The sequence below is a fragment of the Hemicordylus capensis genome, chromosome 3, assembly GCF_027244095.1.
Source record: "Hemicordylus capensis ecotype Gifberg chromosome 3, rHemCap1.1.pri, whole genome shotgun sequence".
In the NCBI taxonomy this organism is placed as follows: Eukaryota; Metazoa; Chordata; class Lepidosauria; order Squamata; family Cordylidae; genus Hemicordylus; species Hemicordylus capensis.
The window spans coordinates 288,664,760-288,684,592 of NC_069659.1; the positions used below are offsets into that span (position 1 = coordinate 288,664,760).

The following is a 19,833-nucleotide window of genomic DNA, read 5'->3' on the forward strand; positions in this document are numbered from 1 at the left end:
AAGATATTTCAAAATTTCCAGCATTAATAAAGCCAAATTAGAGGATAAATCCTCACTAGAGCTGGATAAGGACGCATTCCTGGGAGTAGAGGGAGGTAAATCAGCTGAGTCATTCAAGAATATCAAGGAAGGCTCATCCACTTCACTTGGATTACTAACCGGGTTAAAAGATTTATAGCCTTCACACTTTGATTCTGAACAACTCCCCACCGTGCTGCTTCTCACTCCAACACCTAATTTGTCAAAAGCGTGAGTACCCTCAAAAATATCTTCAATGCCTCTGTAATTCAGCTTACTTTCGTTCTGAGGTTGCTGCAGCTGTCCTGGTTGCTCATAGAGTATATCCTTCTCCGCTTGGAATGTTTGAATTACTTGAGATGCAGTAACCTCTTCTCCCAAGGATTCCCGAGCTGAAGGTCTCTCTTCTAATTGCTTATTCAACTTTGTAGTTCGTTTGTTTTGCTTTCTTCTCATGTTGCAATTAAGGTTTCAGCCACCTTATCAGCTTCAACGCTGACAATAGAGTAGAAAAAAACAAACTAAAACAAATAGTGACTAAGATAAGAAGCGGAGCAGAGAGAATCAGCATCCTTCCCTCAGCTGTCGTTAACCGGAAGTCCTGCCTGCCTCATCTAGTCACTGTGCTAACTTCTGAATCCTGTAGGCAGGTAATTTCCTGGTCCTGAGATAGCCCAAGTGTGTGTATAAGGTGTGTCTGGGTTCTTTTGGTTTTTTCACAAAAGGCTAATATGTGTTTTTCTTTATTTGCTTTGTTCTTCATTGACTGCTTTGTTAGCCATTTGCAACCTGCTGGTTAGAAAACTTTGCAGCAAGTCTTCTAACCACAGAGCAGATCCATTTTTTAAAAGTCTTTGTTGCAGCTATACATTATATGATCACCATATCTTAAGAAGGACATTGTAGAACTGGACAAGGTGCAGAAGTGGGCAACCAAGATGATCAGGGGCCTGGAGCACCTTCCTTGTAAGGAAAGGCTACAGCATCTGGGGCTTTTTTGTTTAGAAAAAAAAATGACTGAGGGGAGACATGAGAGAGGTCTATAAAATCATGCATGGTGTGGAGAAAATTGACAGAGATAATTTTTTGTCTCCCACTCGCCTATCACTAGAACCAGAGGTCATCCCATGAAACTGATTGCCAAACAATTTAGGACCAACAAAAGGAAGTACTTTTTCACACGACATATAATCAGCCTATGGATTTCTTGGCCATACGATGTTGTGACAGCCAACAGCCTGGATGGCTTTAAGGGGGGCTTAGATAAATTCATGCAGGACAGGCCTATCAATGTCTGAGGGCTATAGGACGCCTCCAGCCTCGGAGGCGAGATGCCTCTAAATACCCGTTGCAGGGGAGTAACAGCAGGAGAGAGGTCATGCCCTCAGCTCTTGCCTGTGGGCTTCCCAGAGGCATCTGGTGGGCCACTGTGTGAAACAGGATGCTGGAATGGATGGGCTTTGGGCCTGATCCAGCAGGGCTGTTCCTGTGTTCTTAAATTTTGAATAGCAACTGTATTGTTCTGGGGTTGCTGTGCAAGCTGTGCAAGCCATTTTTACAGCAGGCACTAGGACTCTTTGTAATGTAATCTGTGAGCAGAATAAATATAGCCCAGCCCAGCTGGTTAGTGGTTACAGAACAAGACATCCAAAGCAAACAGACAACACTGCAAGCTGTGCTTTCAGGAGCTGAGTCTTAAATGCCACTCTGCTTCCTGTCGCTTTGTTCATTGCTCCTCGGAGAAAGCTTCAGCAGCTCCTCTTGTCGTAGCACTGCCGCTGGCAAATGTTGACCCTGTGTAAGGTCGCCGATTCTTTGCTTATTAGCAACTCTAGATCAGCCTGCAATGAGAATCTCCTTGCCCAAGAGGGAGTGACCTTCTGTATCAATGTCTCCAGACAGCAGCCATTCCCAAACTCTCAGCAAATCCAAACGCTGCGGGTCCCAGTCTTCGATGATCCTTCAGAGGACCTCTATAAATATTTTGAGAGCTGCAGCGATGCCATAGAAGGCACAGTCCGGAATGGTGGGAAGTGCTTAGTGTACTGTAAAAATGGACGCAGCAGATCTGCAGCAATCTGCACGGCTTACTTGATGAAGCATCAACATCTCAGCCTAAAGGATGCCTTTGAGGTACTTTGAGCATGATGGGAATACAATGTCTAATATGATGCTATTTAAGGTTACATGACGCTGCACTTCTCTTTCAGTAGCATAAGAAACAGGCATTGGATGAGACATTTCAACTGTAAGGTGGAATGCTTTTGATATACCGCCCAGAGACGCAAGTTTGGGGTGGTATAGAAATAGGTCAAATAAATAAATAATATTAAAAAGCATCTTACTGTCCCTGATTCATTTGTCAGTATTGTTTACACATTCAGGCCACAGAAGATTAAGATAGTTCATTATATCCAGGCAGCCTGGTTCTCATTCTCAAATGAAGTATCTGACTTGAGATATTTCTCCAATTAAACCTCTGTGAGCTCAGTCACTGATGGCAAATGAATCTGAAGTTGTCAATTCAGGAGCTAGAATTGTCTGTAAAATTGACACACACAACTTTATACAGGAATGTTTGCATCTTGATCAGTGTATGTGTGTGATTATTTGGCAAACAGACATTGCAGAAATAGTGCATTAACTGTGCTTGTCTATTTTCATTCACAACCTACTACAAGTTTTAAAAAAAATTAAGCTAAAAACAGATTAAAGTCCCCCACCCCACCCCCCAAGAGTTTGAAAAGCTTTTAAAGCTCACTCATCCTACTTTTGTTCAAAAGCCACAGGCAACAGTGGGACAATTGCGACGTGTGTTGGTGGAGTGTGCACACCACCTCAAGTATCTTAAAAATTATTGTCTGTTCCCTGCCTTAGTATTGCCCTCAGATAAGAAGCCTTTAGCCAGTAAAGGTGGAGACGGCTCCTCTATCGTTATGTGCAGCACATAAGACATAATTTCAACAGGTGACACTTTTACATGACAAGCTGTGCCTGCAAGCACCTGGGCAGGCAACAATAGGCTAAAAGCTAGTGTAGCTGGGTGCCTAAGAGTGTGAACCTGGAAGGTCCATATCAAGTCACTTCTCTGCCACAAATTCACCAGATGGCTGTAAGGTGGAATGCTTAAATTATTATTATTATTATTATTATTATTATTAATTAATAATAATTTGCACAGTGGTTTGCACAACCATAAGCAACAAGGAAGGAGGTCTTGTTATTATTAAATAATAATAATAATAATAATTATTATTATTATTATTATTATTATTTATTTATTTATTTTTTATTATTATTCTGGCATCCCAGGTCCTTGGGAAGGACTCGATGTCTGGATAAAACAAACCAGTCAATAACACCTGTCTGACTGTGTAAACAAGAAATAATAAAATAATCAAGCCACTGTTTTCTCAGCCTTGCTCCCACATCTGCATTATGGGGATAAGACTATCATACAGGGCTGTTGTAAGAATTACTGCCGGAGTAGAGTTACCAGTGTTCCAAAATGTCCTTGGAACATGAGCCACCCCACCCTAGGGACTGCTTTGGTCACCTCCCCCATCCTCCCTCCAGTCAGTCAGCCAGGCACTCCTGTCGCTGCTGCCTACCTGCCCCTTCCTCTGCCACCATCCGCCCAGGGGGTTCTCCACCACCAGCACTTACCAACTGTTGGCAAGCAGCAGTAGTTGCAGGTAGCCAGGCAGGCGGCAGGAGTGACAGTGGCAGTGGGCCATAGGAGTGGGGCTGTGCATGCATCCATAGGTGAGTGGGGGCTGTGTGTACTGCTGTGGGGGTGGGGGGTTTCATGTACTGCTGCAGGGGGACCAAATACAGGCCCCCGCTCCCTAGCTATACCACTGAATTACAACAAAATAATATATGTGAAGCTATATATGAACGATATGAAAGTTAATTATTAGCATAAGCAAAGGAGCCATGTCCTCTATCACATCTGGTCCTCATGATCCCCCTTCCTATGAAAAGCAGCTCTCTTTCAACAAAAAAAGAGTGATCATCAGCTTAGGCTTAAGCCCTTCAGACATTAAGCCGGTTTGCACAACCATAAACAACAAGGAAGGAGGTCTTGTACCCTGGTTTGCATGTTGCACAAACGCATGAAAATCCCTCCAGTCCTTGTTGCTCGAAATGTAGCCCAGCTTTTGTACCCTACTCTTAACCAAGGGAGGGGGAGGAGAAAGCGTTCCTACATTGCTTTTATGGTCATGTGGATCCACTCACCTTTTCTATCAGCATTAGGCCTGGAAACAATAGAGAGCTGTGGCTACAGGGGTTGTCATCCATGAATGTGCCACTCTCCAAACACACTCTATGATCCTATACTTGCAGCCACTTCAGCAGAGCTGTGCCTGCCACCTACCCCTTTGTGGTCAATCAGAGGCCAGCTGCTGATGTAGTGAGACTTTCCAGCCTACTGGGAGCACAAAGCATTTTGGGGGACTTCGGCTTTGGAGGACTTTCTATGCTTCCCGCTCCCAATTTCAGTAATGGCTGCCTTGCCTGGCTTTCTTGTATGTTTCCTGCATTTGCTGACCCAAACAGAGGTTCTGCTCATTGGTTGCTACTAAGGTTGGAGCTCCCTAACCCCCCCCCACCATGGTTGTGTGAAAGTCCCTATTATTTTCTATGAGTGTACATTTGTATATGTGTTTGTGTGAATGATATACCTGTGTTTTTATTTTAAAAGTGAACCTGGGTACAAGCCCCTCAAATGCATGGTACAGATAGGGAGTAGACTGCTGTACTTGTGCTCAACATAATGTGTGAATAACTATACCTGTGCGCACATCTGTACTAGGGATGTTCATAAACCAAGGTTTGTGCACTGGTGCTGCACTGTAGGGAGGAGAGTGGGATCCCAAGAACCCACGCGCAGTGCCAGCACACACATGGCATCTGTGCATGCATGGGCTCCATGTACGTGGCCAGCAACACCATGCTGACCACACAAATGGTGCCTGCACATGCAGAGATGCCATGTGCATGCTGGTAGAGTGTGTGAGTTCTTAGGAAGCTGCATAGGGTGGTGGAGACAGGTAAGGAACTGCTCTTCTCTCTTTTTAAAAGATTCTGCTTGCCGCTCCCTGCTCCATGGTGCTGATCTGGTTCGGACCGTGTCTGAACTGGTTCAGTGCCAAACCAGTGCATAAGCCTCAGTTTGTGCACATCCCTAATCTGTACCTATGTGTACTGTACACTTGTTGTACAGGTGTTTAATATAATGTGTGAATAAGGCTTTGGTGTTCCTGGAATCAATTTCTAATTTTGTTACACTGATCTGTCACAGCTGTTGAAAAAAGGAGCAACGGAATGTGACTCCTCCACAATTCTAGAGCTGAATCATTGTGAAAATGATCAGCTTTCCAGTCTGTATAATGCCATGTGTTTATTTTCCTTTCCATAGATTGTGAAAATTGCCAGGCCAGTAGCAGAACCCAATGCAGGATTTTGGTCTCAGTTACAGAAATACGAAGAACATTTACAAATGCAGCATCCACTGGTTCCTTCTCAAAAAACAACTTCACAATAAATATACTTTTGTATCAAGTCGTGGTTTGGAGGAATTCTTTTAAGAGGTTGTTTGCCTCAAGAACTTGCAGATAGTGCAATGCAACCTGCATGTTTCAAGGTTGCAAGCAAGCTGTTATGCAACTGTGCTCTTGCCCAACTACAAAAATTGTGCAAACCACAAGTATGCAAGAGTAATTCCCCTGGAAATAATTGAATTGTGCGAATGCAGTTCATGCCATTCGTGTGGGTTGTGCAACTGCATGCTTGCAATGTTGCACTATGTAGTATGTGGGCTAATGTGACACCCAGCAGTAGGCCTTCTCATCCGCTGCTTCTCCCTCCCCGCACATGAGATGTTCTTGTGATCTGCACCGCGTGCTAAAAAGCTTTCATGTCCGGAAGAAGAATCATCTTTAAAACTGCCGAGAAAGTATTTAAGCTAGAGGATAAAATATGGTCACATTGTTTACCTTGCAAAAGCTGAAAACAGTGTGCAGGCAAGAATGGGCCCGGGGGGTGAGAGGGAGAAAGTACCAACACACATCACACACACATACACACATCCAGAAGAGCAAAAGAAAAGGCAGGATTCAAGCTGATGTTAGAATGCAGTCATTTATCTTATAAAGAATGCTGAATGCATTTCAGTTATACTTGTTCCTGCCAGCTGAGAAAAGAAGGAAAAATTCCCTACACTATCAGCTTTGTACTACCTACAAAGGACTTTATTATCTTATTCTAGTACAACAAAATAGCTAACCGAAGACCAGACTTTCAAAATGGTTGCCACAGTGGAAGACGCTTGGGGTGGGCAAACTTGGCCCTCCAGCTGTTCTTGGATTATGCTCCCAGCATCCCCAGACACAATTGATTTTTGTTCAACAATAGCTGGAGGACCAAGTTTGCCCAATCCTGTTATATACCAAGAGGCACTCTACACAACTAAGGTGATATCTTCTGGTTAAAGTTGCTTAGCATTGTTCATACTTCTAGATTCATCCTTCTAGATTTCTGAAATGTGGACATCATAACTTCTATGATGTTGCATAAAGTTGATCAGTGTATAGAGTGGCTTCCATACTGTGTAGTGTGCTGGTGGTGGTGAGAGATCCCGTCCTCGCTGTGGCACAGCTTTAAAACACACAGAGGCACTTCACATGATTAGTGTGAAGTGCCATTAGGGTTTGTGTGGGGAGAGTGGGCTTAGCTCACTCTCCCCATACACGGGCAGGGAGCCATCCCTGCGTGGCCAGATTGGCCGCCCACATGATTGCGAGATGCATTACGGAGCCTGCAGGGGCATCAGGGATAAGGGGCCCGCTGGCCCCCGGAAGTCCCAGGATGCCTTGTGTGAGTGCGCGGGGCATGCCAGAGAGACCCCCAAGGACGGGAGGCTTGTTGGAGCCTCCCAGCGGGCACCTCCTTGAGAGTCATTGCAGCACAAAGCCACGCCATGGCATCTCACGACCGCAAAAACATGGTTAACAGATCAAGCAATCCATTACCCTTGTTTAAAGGGAGGAGTTCCTAGGCGGGCTAGCTGCCATGGAACCACCAGGCTTGCCCGCGAACCTGGTGGTTCTAATGATCACTAGAAACTGGGCTGGGCTCCCTTAGCCCGGTTTGTAGTGATCATCAGAATAGCCTCACACTCATGGTGCTTGCTGAGTCAGGGGTGTTCTGCTTCCTTGGAGAGTTGTGCAATCACACAATGAGATGCTTCTTCCATTATTCCCAATGGGGAAAGTGTCTCACTCTTTGATAACACAATGCTCTGAGAAAGCAGAATGCCCGGTCTCCGCAAACAGGATGGGTGCATGTTTTAAAGCCGCACAGCAGGAAGGATGTGCTCTCTCACTGTCAGCCTTGCACTGTGCAGTATGTAAACCATCCCAACTAAATGACTCAATGGAAGTCTCATTGAAATTAATAGGATAAGTTAGTAATGATGAATTTGTCCTATGGATATCACTGGGACTTCCATCAAATAATTTAATCAGTATGTCACCCAGTATTTAGACCTCCTTGTTGAAGATCAGATATTTATGATTTTAATAATTTGCATTCATTTTAATATCTGTTTTAAAACCCATGCCATTTGTTTTAGTGCCTACGAGGAAGTTCTATGGCAGTGTTTTTCACTGTAAGGCCTGGGAGCCAGTGGCAGTTCCCATTAACCCTAAGTGCAGCTCTCTGACAAATTGTTTATTAGGCCCGTCCAAAGCTTCAGCCAAAACCAAATACTCTGCACAGTCCCCCTGGCATGGCACAGTGCTGTATTTTTCATTTTCAAAAGGAAATGGATTCCTCTTAAGCCCCAGTGCCATTTTGGAAGGTGTGCATGGAGCACAGGGAAATGTAGTCCTTCCCAGGGGAAAGCCATGGGAAGGACTACACTTCCCAGTGCTGCATGCACGCCTTCCAAGATGTCACTGGGGCTTGATGGGGCTTAGTTTCTCTTAAAGACATATACACAGAGCACTGGGGGGAAAGCACAATATTCACAGAGGTCATCACAGTGGGAAAAGGCTCTCATATGGAAAGCTTTTTGCCAGCATGCACCCTGCTTGAAAAATAGTGAAAATCACTGACCTATGACCAAAATATGTTATGTATTCTTTTCATAAAATAATTTACCACTTCCTAGCATCTATCTGAGGCCAGTCTCTTTCTTTGCTTTTTTACAGCAGGGCCAGTATAAGTCTTTGGAAAGTGATGTGCAAAATCAGGACTATAATCCATTACTAAAGATGAAGATGGAAACTTATTTAAAGCATGGTTTAATTAAACACTACATTTATGTTTTATTTCACCAACAACAAAAAAAATATTTTGAGCATGTTACAAGTGCACATAGACATTAACATGACACTTGGGTATCTCTTTCTGTGCTCTTACCCAAATAATCCTCTATAAAAGTAGATCCAAAAGATAAAAGTAATTAAGGACTTCAGTACACAGAACACTTTGAGATAGTGTTGAAGTTGTAATTGTTAGAATATAACATGAAGGATCAATTTGGATTCATGGTCTAAAATAATGTTATCGCCTCATTTGCATCTTATATTATATCCAGTTTTGTCTCTATCCACTCATTTCTCGATCACTTGCTGCTTATTTTTCAGTTAAAATAACTCTGCTAGGGAGTCAGTGTATTCTTTCATTAATATTTTTATTTATTTTTCCATTTATACCTCACTCATCTTCCAAGGCACCTAGAGTAGTATAGATGGTTATGTTTACAGTATCCTCACAACAACCCTGTGAGGTAGGTTAGGGCAAGAGATAAGCGACTGGCCCAGAGACACCTAGTGAGTATCATGGCTGAATGGGGATTTGAACTTGGGTCTCCTCAACCCTAGTCCAACACTAACCACTACACCATGCTGGCTCTCAACTTAATTATGTTAATAATAGCAACTGATGATGCTTCATATAATGAAAATCAAGTGATTTAAACTCAACTCAGGTGTGGCAGTAGTATTCAGAAAAAGTCTAAACTTCTTTAAAAGCCCTGCTGACTGCTTTTTAAAATGCAAAGCAGATCTAGGGTGGTGTCATTTTGGTGGTGGAGGGTTTCTTTCCTTGCCAGTCCTTTCCCCTGCTAGTCAAGCCATTCTTTCCCGACTAGTCATTTTCCACTCCAAATTGCACCCCATCTTTCCCCCAGAAGGAACGCAACCCTTCCCTCTGCTGTTTCTCTGCTCAAAAAAAATCCCACCCTCCTGAAGCTGCTTTTCATTTTAAAAACCGGCTGTCAAGGCACGAGTTTGAATGTAACATGTAATTTGCCCCTAACTCTTGGAGATATGGGCCAGGAAATTTAATGGTGAAAAAGATGTACACAGGAGGCAGAGCACTGTTATAATGAAGTAAAGCTCTAAACTCATTTTATATACATAGTACAGTTTTTGGAACTCTGTAGTATAATTTAATAAGCAGCAGGCAGAAATATGTAACAAAGGTTCTGCACAAAATGTCTCTTAACAATCCTGCCCACTGAGAACCGTGCAGTGCTGTGGCTAAAAGCGGTGAGCCAAGAAACTGATCCCGATTTAAATCACATCTTCTTCCCATACCGGGTAGGAGGCTCTCAGCACACACCGTCTGCAATTATACTGGCCTATTTACAGAGCTGTTATAAGAATTACTGAGATTATTTGTGCATGAGCCTTAGTTTAACTAAGGCCATTTTCAGATGAGGAAATATTCCATTTGAAAGCAGAAGTGGTTTGAGTTTACTTACTCTCTGTTCCGTTTATGTGGGAAGGTATTAGCACTTGTATTTTGTGCGAGATATTAGCACTTGTAAATTGGCCGTTCATACTGATTACTTCCTCCATGAACTATTGTGCAGTGCCACTTGCTGGCCATTTGCAAGAAATCCACAATGAACATTAAACTACTTTTAAGGCAGTTTCAAGCCAGCAAACGGTGCTGAATGACAGTGCATGGAGGAAGTAGTCAGTATGAATAGCCCATTTACAAACGATACTCTATTGTGCAACAGGGAGCGATATAATCTGGATAGAGAGTAGGTCAATGCAAGCAGCTTCCATTTTCAAATGGAATATTTTCTCATCTGGAAATGGTCCAAGAAGTTCACAATAACTAGTTAGAATTTAGCTCATTCCTCAGATGGTGCTTATTAGTTTATAGTTAAATACTAGACCGGAGAGTTGTAAGCAATTTTATTCCTTAAATGATTGCAAGTTTACAGTGTTCCAGTACAATAAAATGCAGCATATTTATTTAACTAGACAAAAAGAGTCATCACTGTTGGGACTGGGGGATATGTGATGTTGCAACTTATTTATTTATTTTTAAACTTGTCCTCTTAACAGCCAGTTCCAATTCCCAGAAGGAAATTCCAACATTCAGTACTGAGATGAAAAACTTCTATCTAAAGTGAAATATTGGGCAAGGAGATGAGGGAGTTCATTAAAAAAAAAAAAAGAGTTATTACAAATCTAAACATACTCTTTGGCAGATGTAATTGTATCTGATTGTTTGTTGTAAGCACGTGGTTCATTTGCTGTCTGGTATGCAGCGTAATTAGATTTGTAGTCTCTGTAATTAAAAAGAGATATATGTAAGCTGTAGCTTCCTCTCTGCATTTTTGATAAGTATAACGGATCAAGGGTTCCTTCTGCACTGAGGCCCTTCTGTGCTGCTAAGGCAACACTTTGCCACAATCACCTGGAAACAGAATTAAAACAGTGGCTTACATGATGTGCAGCATCACATTTCTGTAATGTTCCTTCCCAGGACTACTTCAGACTGTTAAGCAGCATCAGTGCTGTCCTGAATGAGTGGTTGTACCCACAGTGCTACTGCAGTTTCCCCCATTCGCTGTACAAAGCAGGTGTCGAGGCTGCTTAGGAGTCCACGGTATCCCTGGAGTGAGGAGTTACAGAGAGGTAACACTGCAAATCAACTAAGCCAGTGGTTCCACAGTACTATATTTTCTGGCAAAGCCATTCTTCATGCCTGAAGTCCTTCTATAAGGTTTACTTATACAGCAAAAATTCATTGCCATCTTTATTCAAAGCTTCCTCATTGCCACTTCTGTCCCTGCTATCATTATTTCTCATTTAACATGGCTAGGGGATTTGAAATAAAAACCTGCTAATTGCCCCTTGAATAGCCTCACTTAATTGCTCCTTAGTATCAGTTCTTAAGCCACCTAATGGGGCAGCGGAGAAATGACTTGATTAGCAAGCCAGGGGTTGCTGGTTCGAATCCCTGCTGGTCTGTTTCCCAGACTATGGGAAACACTTCTATCAGGCAGCAGTGATATAGGAAAGATGCTGAAAAGCATCATCTCATACTGCGCAGGAGATGGCAATGGTAAACCCCTCCTGTATTCTACCAAAGAAAACTACGGGGCTCTATGGTCACCAGGAGTTGACACCGACTCAATGGCACACTTTACCTATATCAGTTCTTACTCCGACAGAGTGGAGAGAGGCATTAATTATGAGTTTCCTCTTATTTTACCCCCTTTTCTTCTTTTAGTACAATAGCACTATTTCGCAATTCAAACAGAAAATGAAAAAAATATTAGAGGAAACCAATAACTAAAGTGCCTCTTCACTTAAGAAAAAGAAAGTGAAACTAAGAATCCTGAAGCAAGCCCCCGTGGCTAATATCCTGCCTACTATTGTGTGTGTACTTCTGACATCAGTGCACATGAAGCAATAACAGCCTCTGCACAAGTCCCCACGCTTCCAAAGTGCAGAGCAGGTGCTTTTGTGCAAGAGTGCAAAGACTTCAGAATGTCCCCACATACATCAAAACACTGGTCAGGCTGGCACTGCAATTTATTTATTTGTTTACCTCTTATAGTTGTAACTGTTTGCTGTCTTAGTTTTGAGCATGCATTTTTTCGGTGTACACCTAAGATTTTCTTTTCTTTTCTTTTCAAGCACATATTGAAAATGGTTGAATGTACATGTGACAAAGAGGTATATATTACAAGCATATTTGTCAGAGAGCCAGAAAGGCTTGCATCTCCCTGATGAGTAAATGTTACAGCACAGTGAAAGGAGATTAAGGAAAAATTCATCCTGTATTGCTTTGCAGCTCAGCAGACATTTCTATAATCCTGTTGCTCTCTGTCTACGCCAACTCCAAAAAAAAATAAAAATAAAATAAATAAATCCTGGGGTTTCTTTCCATCCCCTTTTCCCAGAGTTCCAATATGCTTGTCTTTTAAAGGAACAGTAATATATACAATGACAAACCCAAATTGGATTGCACTTCAATTCCTTTGACGTGGACGCTCTGGGGCAAACCCATGTTTGTTGTTATGCAACATATGAAACAAACCTGAACTTCTCAACAGAGGAGATCTTACCCATGGACTTCAGGGCCATGGAGGTCCTGGAGGTCCCCACATCCTCTTTAGTCTGTCCCAGGTGGTGTGGCCGCTTGGCCGAGCATGATGATGCTTAATTTGCAGGGGAGAGGGGCCTCCAAAGGCCTTTAGGTCCAGGCTCCAAAATTACCTAGGTGCACCTCTGCTTCTCAAGGAGAAGAAACAAATGGCTTGAATCTTCCCAAATGAAACAATATGGGTGCCCAGATGGTACAGGTCACTCTTGCCTGAAGTACAGGACCAGATACCTTATAACCTGATCAGAAGCAAGTCCCATTTATTTCAGCATTGTTTTATATTACTTCATTTGATGATGCAATTTGGGTCAATGCAAACTCTCTTCATTTGATTTATAGTGTTTGCTCTTTGACAGGAGGTGCTCAAGTACCTGTGTTTTTTGCCGCATGAGCATGCCAGGAAAATGCCACCAAGTATAGAAAGGACAGATCCAGCCCAGCCTAAGTACAATGCATATCCTAGTTCATATCTGGAACAAAGAACATTTCACAGAAGCATCACACAATAGAATCTGATACCATGTTTTCACCAGTATATTTCACAACGTTTGTGGCTCTCTTAGGGGGAAGAGAGAAGTGCGTCAGGGAAGGCCCGGAGGAAAATCCTGTAGCTTGTCAGGTTTTGCCAGGAAAATCCTGTAGCTTGCCTCAGCATGGAGGAACGGAAATTAGCTTGAAAAGGTAGTCGATTGTTGTATGCTATCCAGTAATCTGTTATGTTTTGTTGTTGAGAAGTTTGTCCCAGTGGGGATCCCAGGGCCGTAGCTAGAGGAGAGGGGGCTCGTGTTTGCCCCTCTCTCCGGCGGCCCCTTGTAGTGAGGGACATCATGAAGAAAATAGGGAAGGGTAGAGCTGGGGGGGGGCGTTAGGAGCTTGGGGGGCAGGGTTCTTTGAACCCATTCACTCAACTATAGCTACACCTAAAAGACATGAAGACTTTGTCCCTGAATTTTAGATTAATGCAATTCTGGTTGTTATAAAGGAGAGGAATGTGTTGTATTCTATCTAGCAATCTTTTATGTTTTCTTGTTGAGAAGTTTGTCCCAGAGGAATCCTGTAGAGAGTGTAGTAGGTCGAGTCAGAAAGGAAAGGGGAGGGAAAGGAGAAGGAGCAATTGGTGTTTTTCTGAATAAATCCTTAGTTAAATCTACATAAGATTACTTTGTGTTCGTGAGGGAAACAGCTATAAAACATCTGTATTAAGGGCTGTGGTGTGGACAGAGTGGAGTCAAAGTGGAGATCTTCTTGCCATACCCACCATTCTTTTTCTATCACAGATGTCAGCTAACAGTGAGGGGAGAGAGAGGCACTGCTTCCTCTGTCTCTCGGTCATATCCCAGCATGACCAAGTGACAGGAGACAGGAATTGGGGAGAGAGGAACATAGGAAGCTGCCACATACTGAGTCAGACCATTCGTCTATCTAGCTCAGTATTGTCTTCACAGACTGGCAGTGGCTTTCTAAGGTTGCAGGTAGGATTCTCTCAGCCCTATTAGGGAGAAGCCAGGGAGGGAACTTGGAACCTTCTGCTCTTCCCAGAGCAGCTCCATCCTCTGAGGGGAATATCTTACACACATCAAGTCTCCCATTCATATGCAACCAGGGTAGACCCTGCTTAGTTGGGGGTGGGGAGTCATGTTTGCTACCACAAGACCAGCTCTCCTCTCCTAAGAGGAAGCAGTAAAATATTATGGAAGCAATTATGTGTGCTAGTATCACCCTGAATTATGTTAATCTTTGGGAAGATAAGCATAGCCCACAAAATGAGAATCCAAACATTTGTTATTTTATATTACAATAGACAATTTAACATCTTCAACTAACATTAATTAATTTAATTAGCATTAACACCTTGAGCAGGCTGACACTGCTCTTAGAGAATTAGGTGGCAGCAGTGGCCAGGAGTGCCTTTGCTTAGCTTCAGCTGCTGTACCAGCTGCATCCCTTTTTCAACAAGGCTGACCTGGCCTCTCTCTCCCATACTATAATCATGTAACATTTGGATTATCACAATGTGCTCTATGTGGGGCTGCTCTAAATATTTGGGAAATATTTGGAAACTATAGATGGTGCAGAATGTAACTGCCAGACCGATTTATAGAGCTGTGCCTATTGAACCTATTTTGAAGGCACTTCACTGGCTGGCAATCTGTTTCCGGGTACAATTCAAGGTGCTGGCTATTACCCTTAAAGCCCTAAATGGCTTGGGGACTGCCAGCTCCCAGATGAATCTACCCACCTGACTAGGTCAGCTGGGAAGGTTCTGCTCCACATACTGACAATGGCTGAAGCTCATTTGTTGAGGTCATGGGGCAGGGCCTTCTCAGTTATTGCTCCCAGGATATGGAACTCCATCTTGTTTCAGATCCTCTTGGCTCTTTCGGAGAAGATAGAAGATTGCCCTTTTTATCGGGCTTGTGGCCAATTAGGTCACCATGGATCACCTTTTATTGATTGTAGCTGTATCTGTTTTATTTTAAGAATGTGTTTCTTGGAATGTTATGATTGATTCTAAATTGCTATGCATCACCTTAAGCCACCTAATGGCACAGCGTGGAAGTAACTTGCCTAGGGAGCAAGAGGTTTCTGGTTCAAATCCCTGCTGGTACGTTTCCCAGACTACAGGAAATACCTATATTGGGCAGCAGCGATATAGGGAGATGCTGAAAGGCATCATCTTATACTGTGCGGGAGATGGCAATGGTAAACCCCTCCTGTATTCTACCAAAGAAAACCACAGGGCTCTGTGGTCACCAGGAGTCGACACTGACTCGACGGCACAACTTTACTATATACACCACCTTGGGGTCTTAGGGCTAAGGGTGGTATAAAAATAGAAATAATAAATAAGTTGCATCTTCATATTGGACTTTGCTCACATCTACATGTTATAAAAGCTGAGTTAAAACCCAAGAAGGTCCATTTACTTACTTGGTTCCAGCATATAGTGAATCAAAAAACTGAGTTGTGATCCTTGCTGCATACCAAGAAATAGCCACCATTGATGAGAGACCTTGGGGGGAAAATACAGAACAATTTTAATGGAGATAATTAATAATTCTATAGCCATAATCATATGACTTTGAATGGGTGTGTGTGTGTGTGTATGTATGTGTGTGTGTATATATATATATGTATATATGTATATATATATATATATATATATATATATATATATATATATATATGACAAATTATAATTTTAAAGGAAAACAACGTTTTTAGATTATGTATCCATGTACCACAAGAGGCATAATTTTCTACAGGAGGGGATTTTTTTTTAGGAGAATGCCTGCCATCTAATAGATTAATGGATTAAGGGCAGGATCCAGATTAGTGTTGTGCTTGCATGACATGATAAAATATGAACCTATAAGTGGTTTGTGCTACTCGGCAATCACTGCCTTTACAGGGCAGATTGCACAATGCACTGTGCAATGTGTTGTGGAGCAAGTAGCTAGTGCTCAGTAGCAACCTGTACTAAGAAGCTGGAGGGATGAAAAGTGAGGGAAAGGAGCTTGGCAGCTACACTCTCACTGCCTTCCTTCAGGTCCTGCCCCAGCTTAGGGGAACTGAGCCACGTGTGGGCTAATAATTCATCTAGTAGGAGAGGGAAATTCCCCATCAAGCAAATGACCAGGGTTGGAGATTTCCCTCCCTTAAGTGGTGCATGGGGGAAATGCTTGACTAACAAGCAGAAGGTTGCCAGTTCGAATCCCCGCTGGTACTATATCAGGCAGCAGCGATATAGGAAGATGCTGAAAGGCATAATCTCATACTGTACGAAGGAGGAGGCAATGGTAAACCCCTCCTGTATTCTACCAAAGAAAACCACAGGGCTCTGTGGGCGCCAGGAATCGAAATGGACTCAACAGCACACTTTACCTACTGGAAGAATGACCAGCCCACACATGGCTCCTTTACAATGGAGGTGGGGCCAGAAAGCAATGAGAGAGCAGCTTTCTTCACACAATGCCCTTAAGTAACATCCTATTCCTTGAATTAAACAGCGTTATGTTAGCACAACACTGGTCTAGATCCTGCTCTAAGCGTTGCAGCCTCAACCATTGTTAAGGGATGTCAAAGATCCAGAGAATGTTTAGGGAGAACCCCATGCTTGTTACTTTGGGAACGTCTCTGAAATATGTTTGTAATAGTTAGACTAACTGGCTGACATTCAGAGCAAGGAAGTACCAATGCAGTAAGAGCCTAACAGAACTTTCCAAGTAACTGCACTGGTGCAGCAGGGAAGCAGCCATTTTTGACACTTTCCCTTTTTCCCAGGAAGCCCTCTGTGCCACCTGAAAATATGTTCCCCTGTGCAACCCTCAACTGAGAAGTTATGCTGCACTCTCACTGCACTGGTGCTTCCTTGCTTCTGTATGTCAGCCGCTACTTCCCTCGTAACTCAGAAAGCAACCACCATTCAGCATTCTTGATACTGGTGGGGGCTCTTGGGGATCCAGAACAGGCAGAAATAAAGCTGGCATTTTGAAACACATATATTTCATTTTATTCCACCTAGCTCATCTGTATTATAACAAGGACAATGGGTTTTGAGCTTCTGGCTGGGAAGAACTCTGACAACTAAAGCAAATAATAAAATGTCTTGGGAATCTTCATTTTGCTCCCACTTTGCTAGTGTCCCACCATCATTTGAAAAATGTTACTTTTCCAGTACATTTTTGATGTATTGGTTGCTCAGGAATTGTTCTTGCTTCGTAGTTCTCTCTCTCTCTCTCTCTCTCTCTCTCTCTCTCTCTCTCTCTCTCTCTCGTTTGTGCAGACTATATGATTAACTTATCCCATTAGCACAAGCAGCCAGGTCTACCAATCGGATGAGTTAAAATTTAGTTCAAAAGGAAAGGTGGAGAATATTTGCAAAACTGTTTCAAAATATATTGCAAGAATGAACGAAAACCTTATCAGGAAGGTTGAGCCTTTGACCTCGAGCAAGTGTTAAAATATTGCTGTTCTGATCAAGTTGGCTACATAATTAGAAAACTGAACTACAACCCATCAATATACATAAAAGCATATTCATTTCCCCTAAACAGAGTGATTCTGAGCCCATAGGACATCTTTATCTTAAGGATCAGGATGGGACTTTCCTTCGGGGCATTTGTCTGGTGACTCTGGCTTGAGTTACCTTTGGCTCTTTAGCTCTGTGTGGGCAACTGCTTGTGTCACCCTGGGGTCAGCCTAGTTGCTTAATTTGTGAGGGGCTGTTGGGTGAATATGATTCTGCCTCACTGCAAGGGTTGGGCTAGACGACCTTTTGTTCCTTCCCACCCCTGTGATTCCATGATATTTATTCTTGGTTCCATGTTCTACTGATAACTCACCTGCTAAAACGAAGATCATTCCCCCTGTCATGGCAATCTTTATTTTTTTGCTTTCATTAGTGTTCCCAAGTTGAATGCACTTTAAACCAAGCAGTGTCAGCAATGTGCCACACATACCCAAGACGAGGGACGTGATCATCAGAGCTCGGCATACCTGAATATAAACTGTAGCAGAGGGGGAAATGATCAAATATGTCAGTTTTTGTAGAGAAAACCCAAATGTATACCTATCTATTGAACAAATAAATGTCTCAGATGATGCACAAACTAATTAAGAGCAGCCAGCATCTGGGAGGCACACATGTGGGGTGTGCAGGAGTATGCACCCCTGATCCCTCCCCCACTCCAACTGAAACCTCTCAAGCACCTCTCATGGTTTGTAACAAATTGAATCATTCATACATCAAAAACTGTGTTCTACCCCAGTTTGGGAGCTGTGTGAGCTCCCAATTTTCAATTGTGTAGAAGCACGGTAGGAGGAAAACCTGGCTGCAAGAGATTGTGTGGAAGCAAGGTAGGAGAAAAAGCTACCCAGGTTTTCCTCCTAGCTTGCTTCCACACAACCGAAAATTGGGAGCACATACACCGCCCAAACCCAGGCAGAACTCAGTTTTTGATTGTGTAAATGACCTCATTACATTCTTTTCTGTTATACCATCCCTCATGTCTGTAAACCTGTCTTTCTGTCTGGCTGACAATGCCTCCTCAACAGGGGCGGCCCTTCCATGAGGCAAAGTGAGGCAGTTCACCTCAGGTAGCAGATTATTGGGGCACCAGTGAGGCTGCAGGACGTCCTCTTGCTCCCACTTAAAAAAAAACAACAGAGGAAGAGGGTGCACACAGCAGGGTGCACAACATTTGGCACCCTGCCACCACAGATGTCTTGAGTCCCCACTTCTCCTCAACCTGGTTAGGAGACATAGAAACAGAAATTTGAGAGTGGAAGGAAACTGACTTGCAACACTACTTGGGAAAAAGCCCCCCAGATGTCCCTCCCCTTAGGAACTATCACTATTTTTCTGGCATTAGGGAGCATTCTTGCCTTTGAGACATCACTAGTTATTACACCAGTCTCAGCTCATACCTGTTTGTATGCAGTGGTGGATTAACGGAGAGGCAGAGTAGGCATTTGCCTATGGCAGCAAAATTTGAAGAGCAGCAAATTTTGTCCCTCCTCAAATTTTGCTGCCCCTCTCTGTGAGCAGCAGTGGCTGCAGCAGCAAGGGTGGAGTCGGCAAGGAGAAAGTTTCTCCTTTTACCTTATTTTTTTTTAAAGGGCAAACTTTTTTTCTTTAAGGTAAAAAGGTGGCAAAAGCCTTTTGCTTATGGGCAGCAAAAAGCTTAATCTGCCCCTGTTTGTATGCTTAACAACCAACACTTCCCACCCTAAGTCTATAACTAGCACAACTACTCCATACACAACTACTCCATTCCACCACCTGATGGCTGTTTTGACTAATTTCTAAAACTATCCTGCCTTCCATCTCTGGGCTTCCGAAGTCCCTCCTATCTCCACCTTGCTTCCATCCATCTCCTACCAATTGTGCCCCAGTTATGAAGAAATGGTGATGTTCCATTGGGATATATTAGCGAGCATGTGGACAAAAGAAATGCCCTTTGTGGCACAGTGAGAAATGACTTTGGCAGCGGGTATTGATTTATAAAGTAATTCATTAAACCAATTTACCTATTAATAACAGCTGCCTATTAAAAACCAATTTACCTATTAATAACAGCACATGATTAATGAATCAAGTGACTAAGACTGGTGACAAGGACATCAATGTAAGCCCCATTATTTTTTCTCTTTATTTAAGAGTCTCTTTGTTATGTGACTGAATGGTAAGCTGTTATCGGGCTATTATCACCATCCATTTTAATGAGCTAGTGGTTTCTATAATGTGTGCTTGACTATGCAGTTCTAGCTTTTCAGTATCAAAATATTTCAACACCCAGGGAATGAATCAGCCAACATTAAAGACATAGACAGTCCACAAGTTTCAGCTGCAGAGCAGACAAACTCACCTCTCTCACTGGCTTA

At 42.9% G+C, this 19,833-nt stretch overlaps 2 protein-coding genes across 2 annotated transcripts in view; one reads left to right on the forward strand and one right to left on the reverse strand.

Moving 5' to 3' along the window:
- Positions 1 to 1,675: 1,675 nt before the first annotated feature.
- DUSP28 (dual specificity phosphatase 28) lies at positions 1,676 to 5,586 on the forward strand. The gene is made up of 2 exons (XM_053305668.1): positions 1,676 to 2,151; positions 5,444 to 5,586. Exons 1-2 carry the CDS (start codon positions 1,804 to 1,806, stop codon positions 5,567 to 5,569), a joined length of 474 nt encoding a protein of 157 aa, XP_053161643.1. The 5' UTR covers positions 1,676 to 1,803; the 3' UTR covers positions 5,570 to 5,586.
- A 3,117-nt stretch (positions 5,587 to 8,703) lies between these two features.
- LOC128352525 (claudin-15-like) overlaps positions 8,704 to 19,833 on the reverse strand; it is a 44,075-nt gene continuing 32,945 nt past the window's right edge. The window contains exons 3-6 of the mRNA XM_053313185.1: positions 17,793 to 17,957; positions 15,379 to 15,460; positions 12,819 to 12,917; positions 8,704 to 10,620 (exon numbers count right to left, since the gene is read on the reverse strand). Coding sequence (XP_053169160.1) covers positions 10,521 to 10,620; positions 12,819 to 12,917; positions 15,379 to 15,460; positions 17,793 to 17,957 — 446 coding nt within the window. The 3' untranslated portion in view covers positions 8,704 to 10,520. The remainder of the gene's footprint in view (positions 10,621 to 12,818; positions 12,918 to 15,378; positions 15,461 to 17,792; positions 17,958 to 19,833) is intronic.

Coding starts and splice junctions, on each gene's coding strand:
- DUSP28 (XM_053305668.1), top strand. CDS start 1,804: ATGTTGACCCTGTGTAAGGTCGCCGATTCTTTGCTTATTAGCAACTCT. Junction 2,152..5,443: donor GCCTAAAGGATGCCTTTGAG/GTACTTTGAGCA, acceptor TCCTTTCCATAG/ATTGTGAAAATTGCCAGGCC.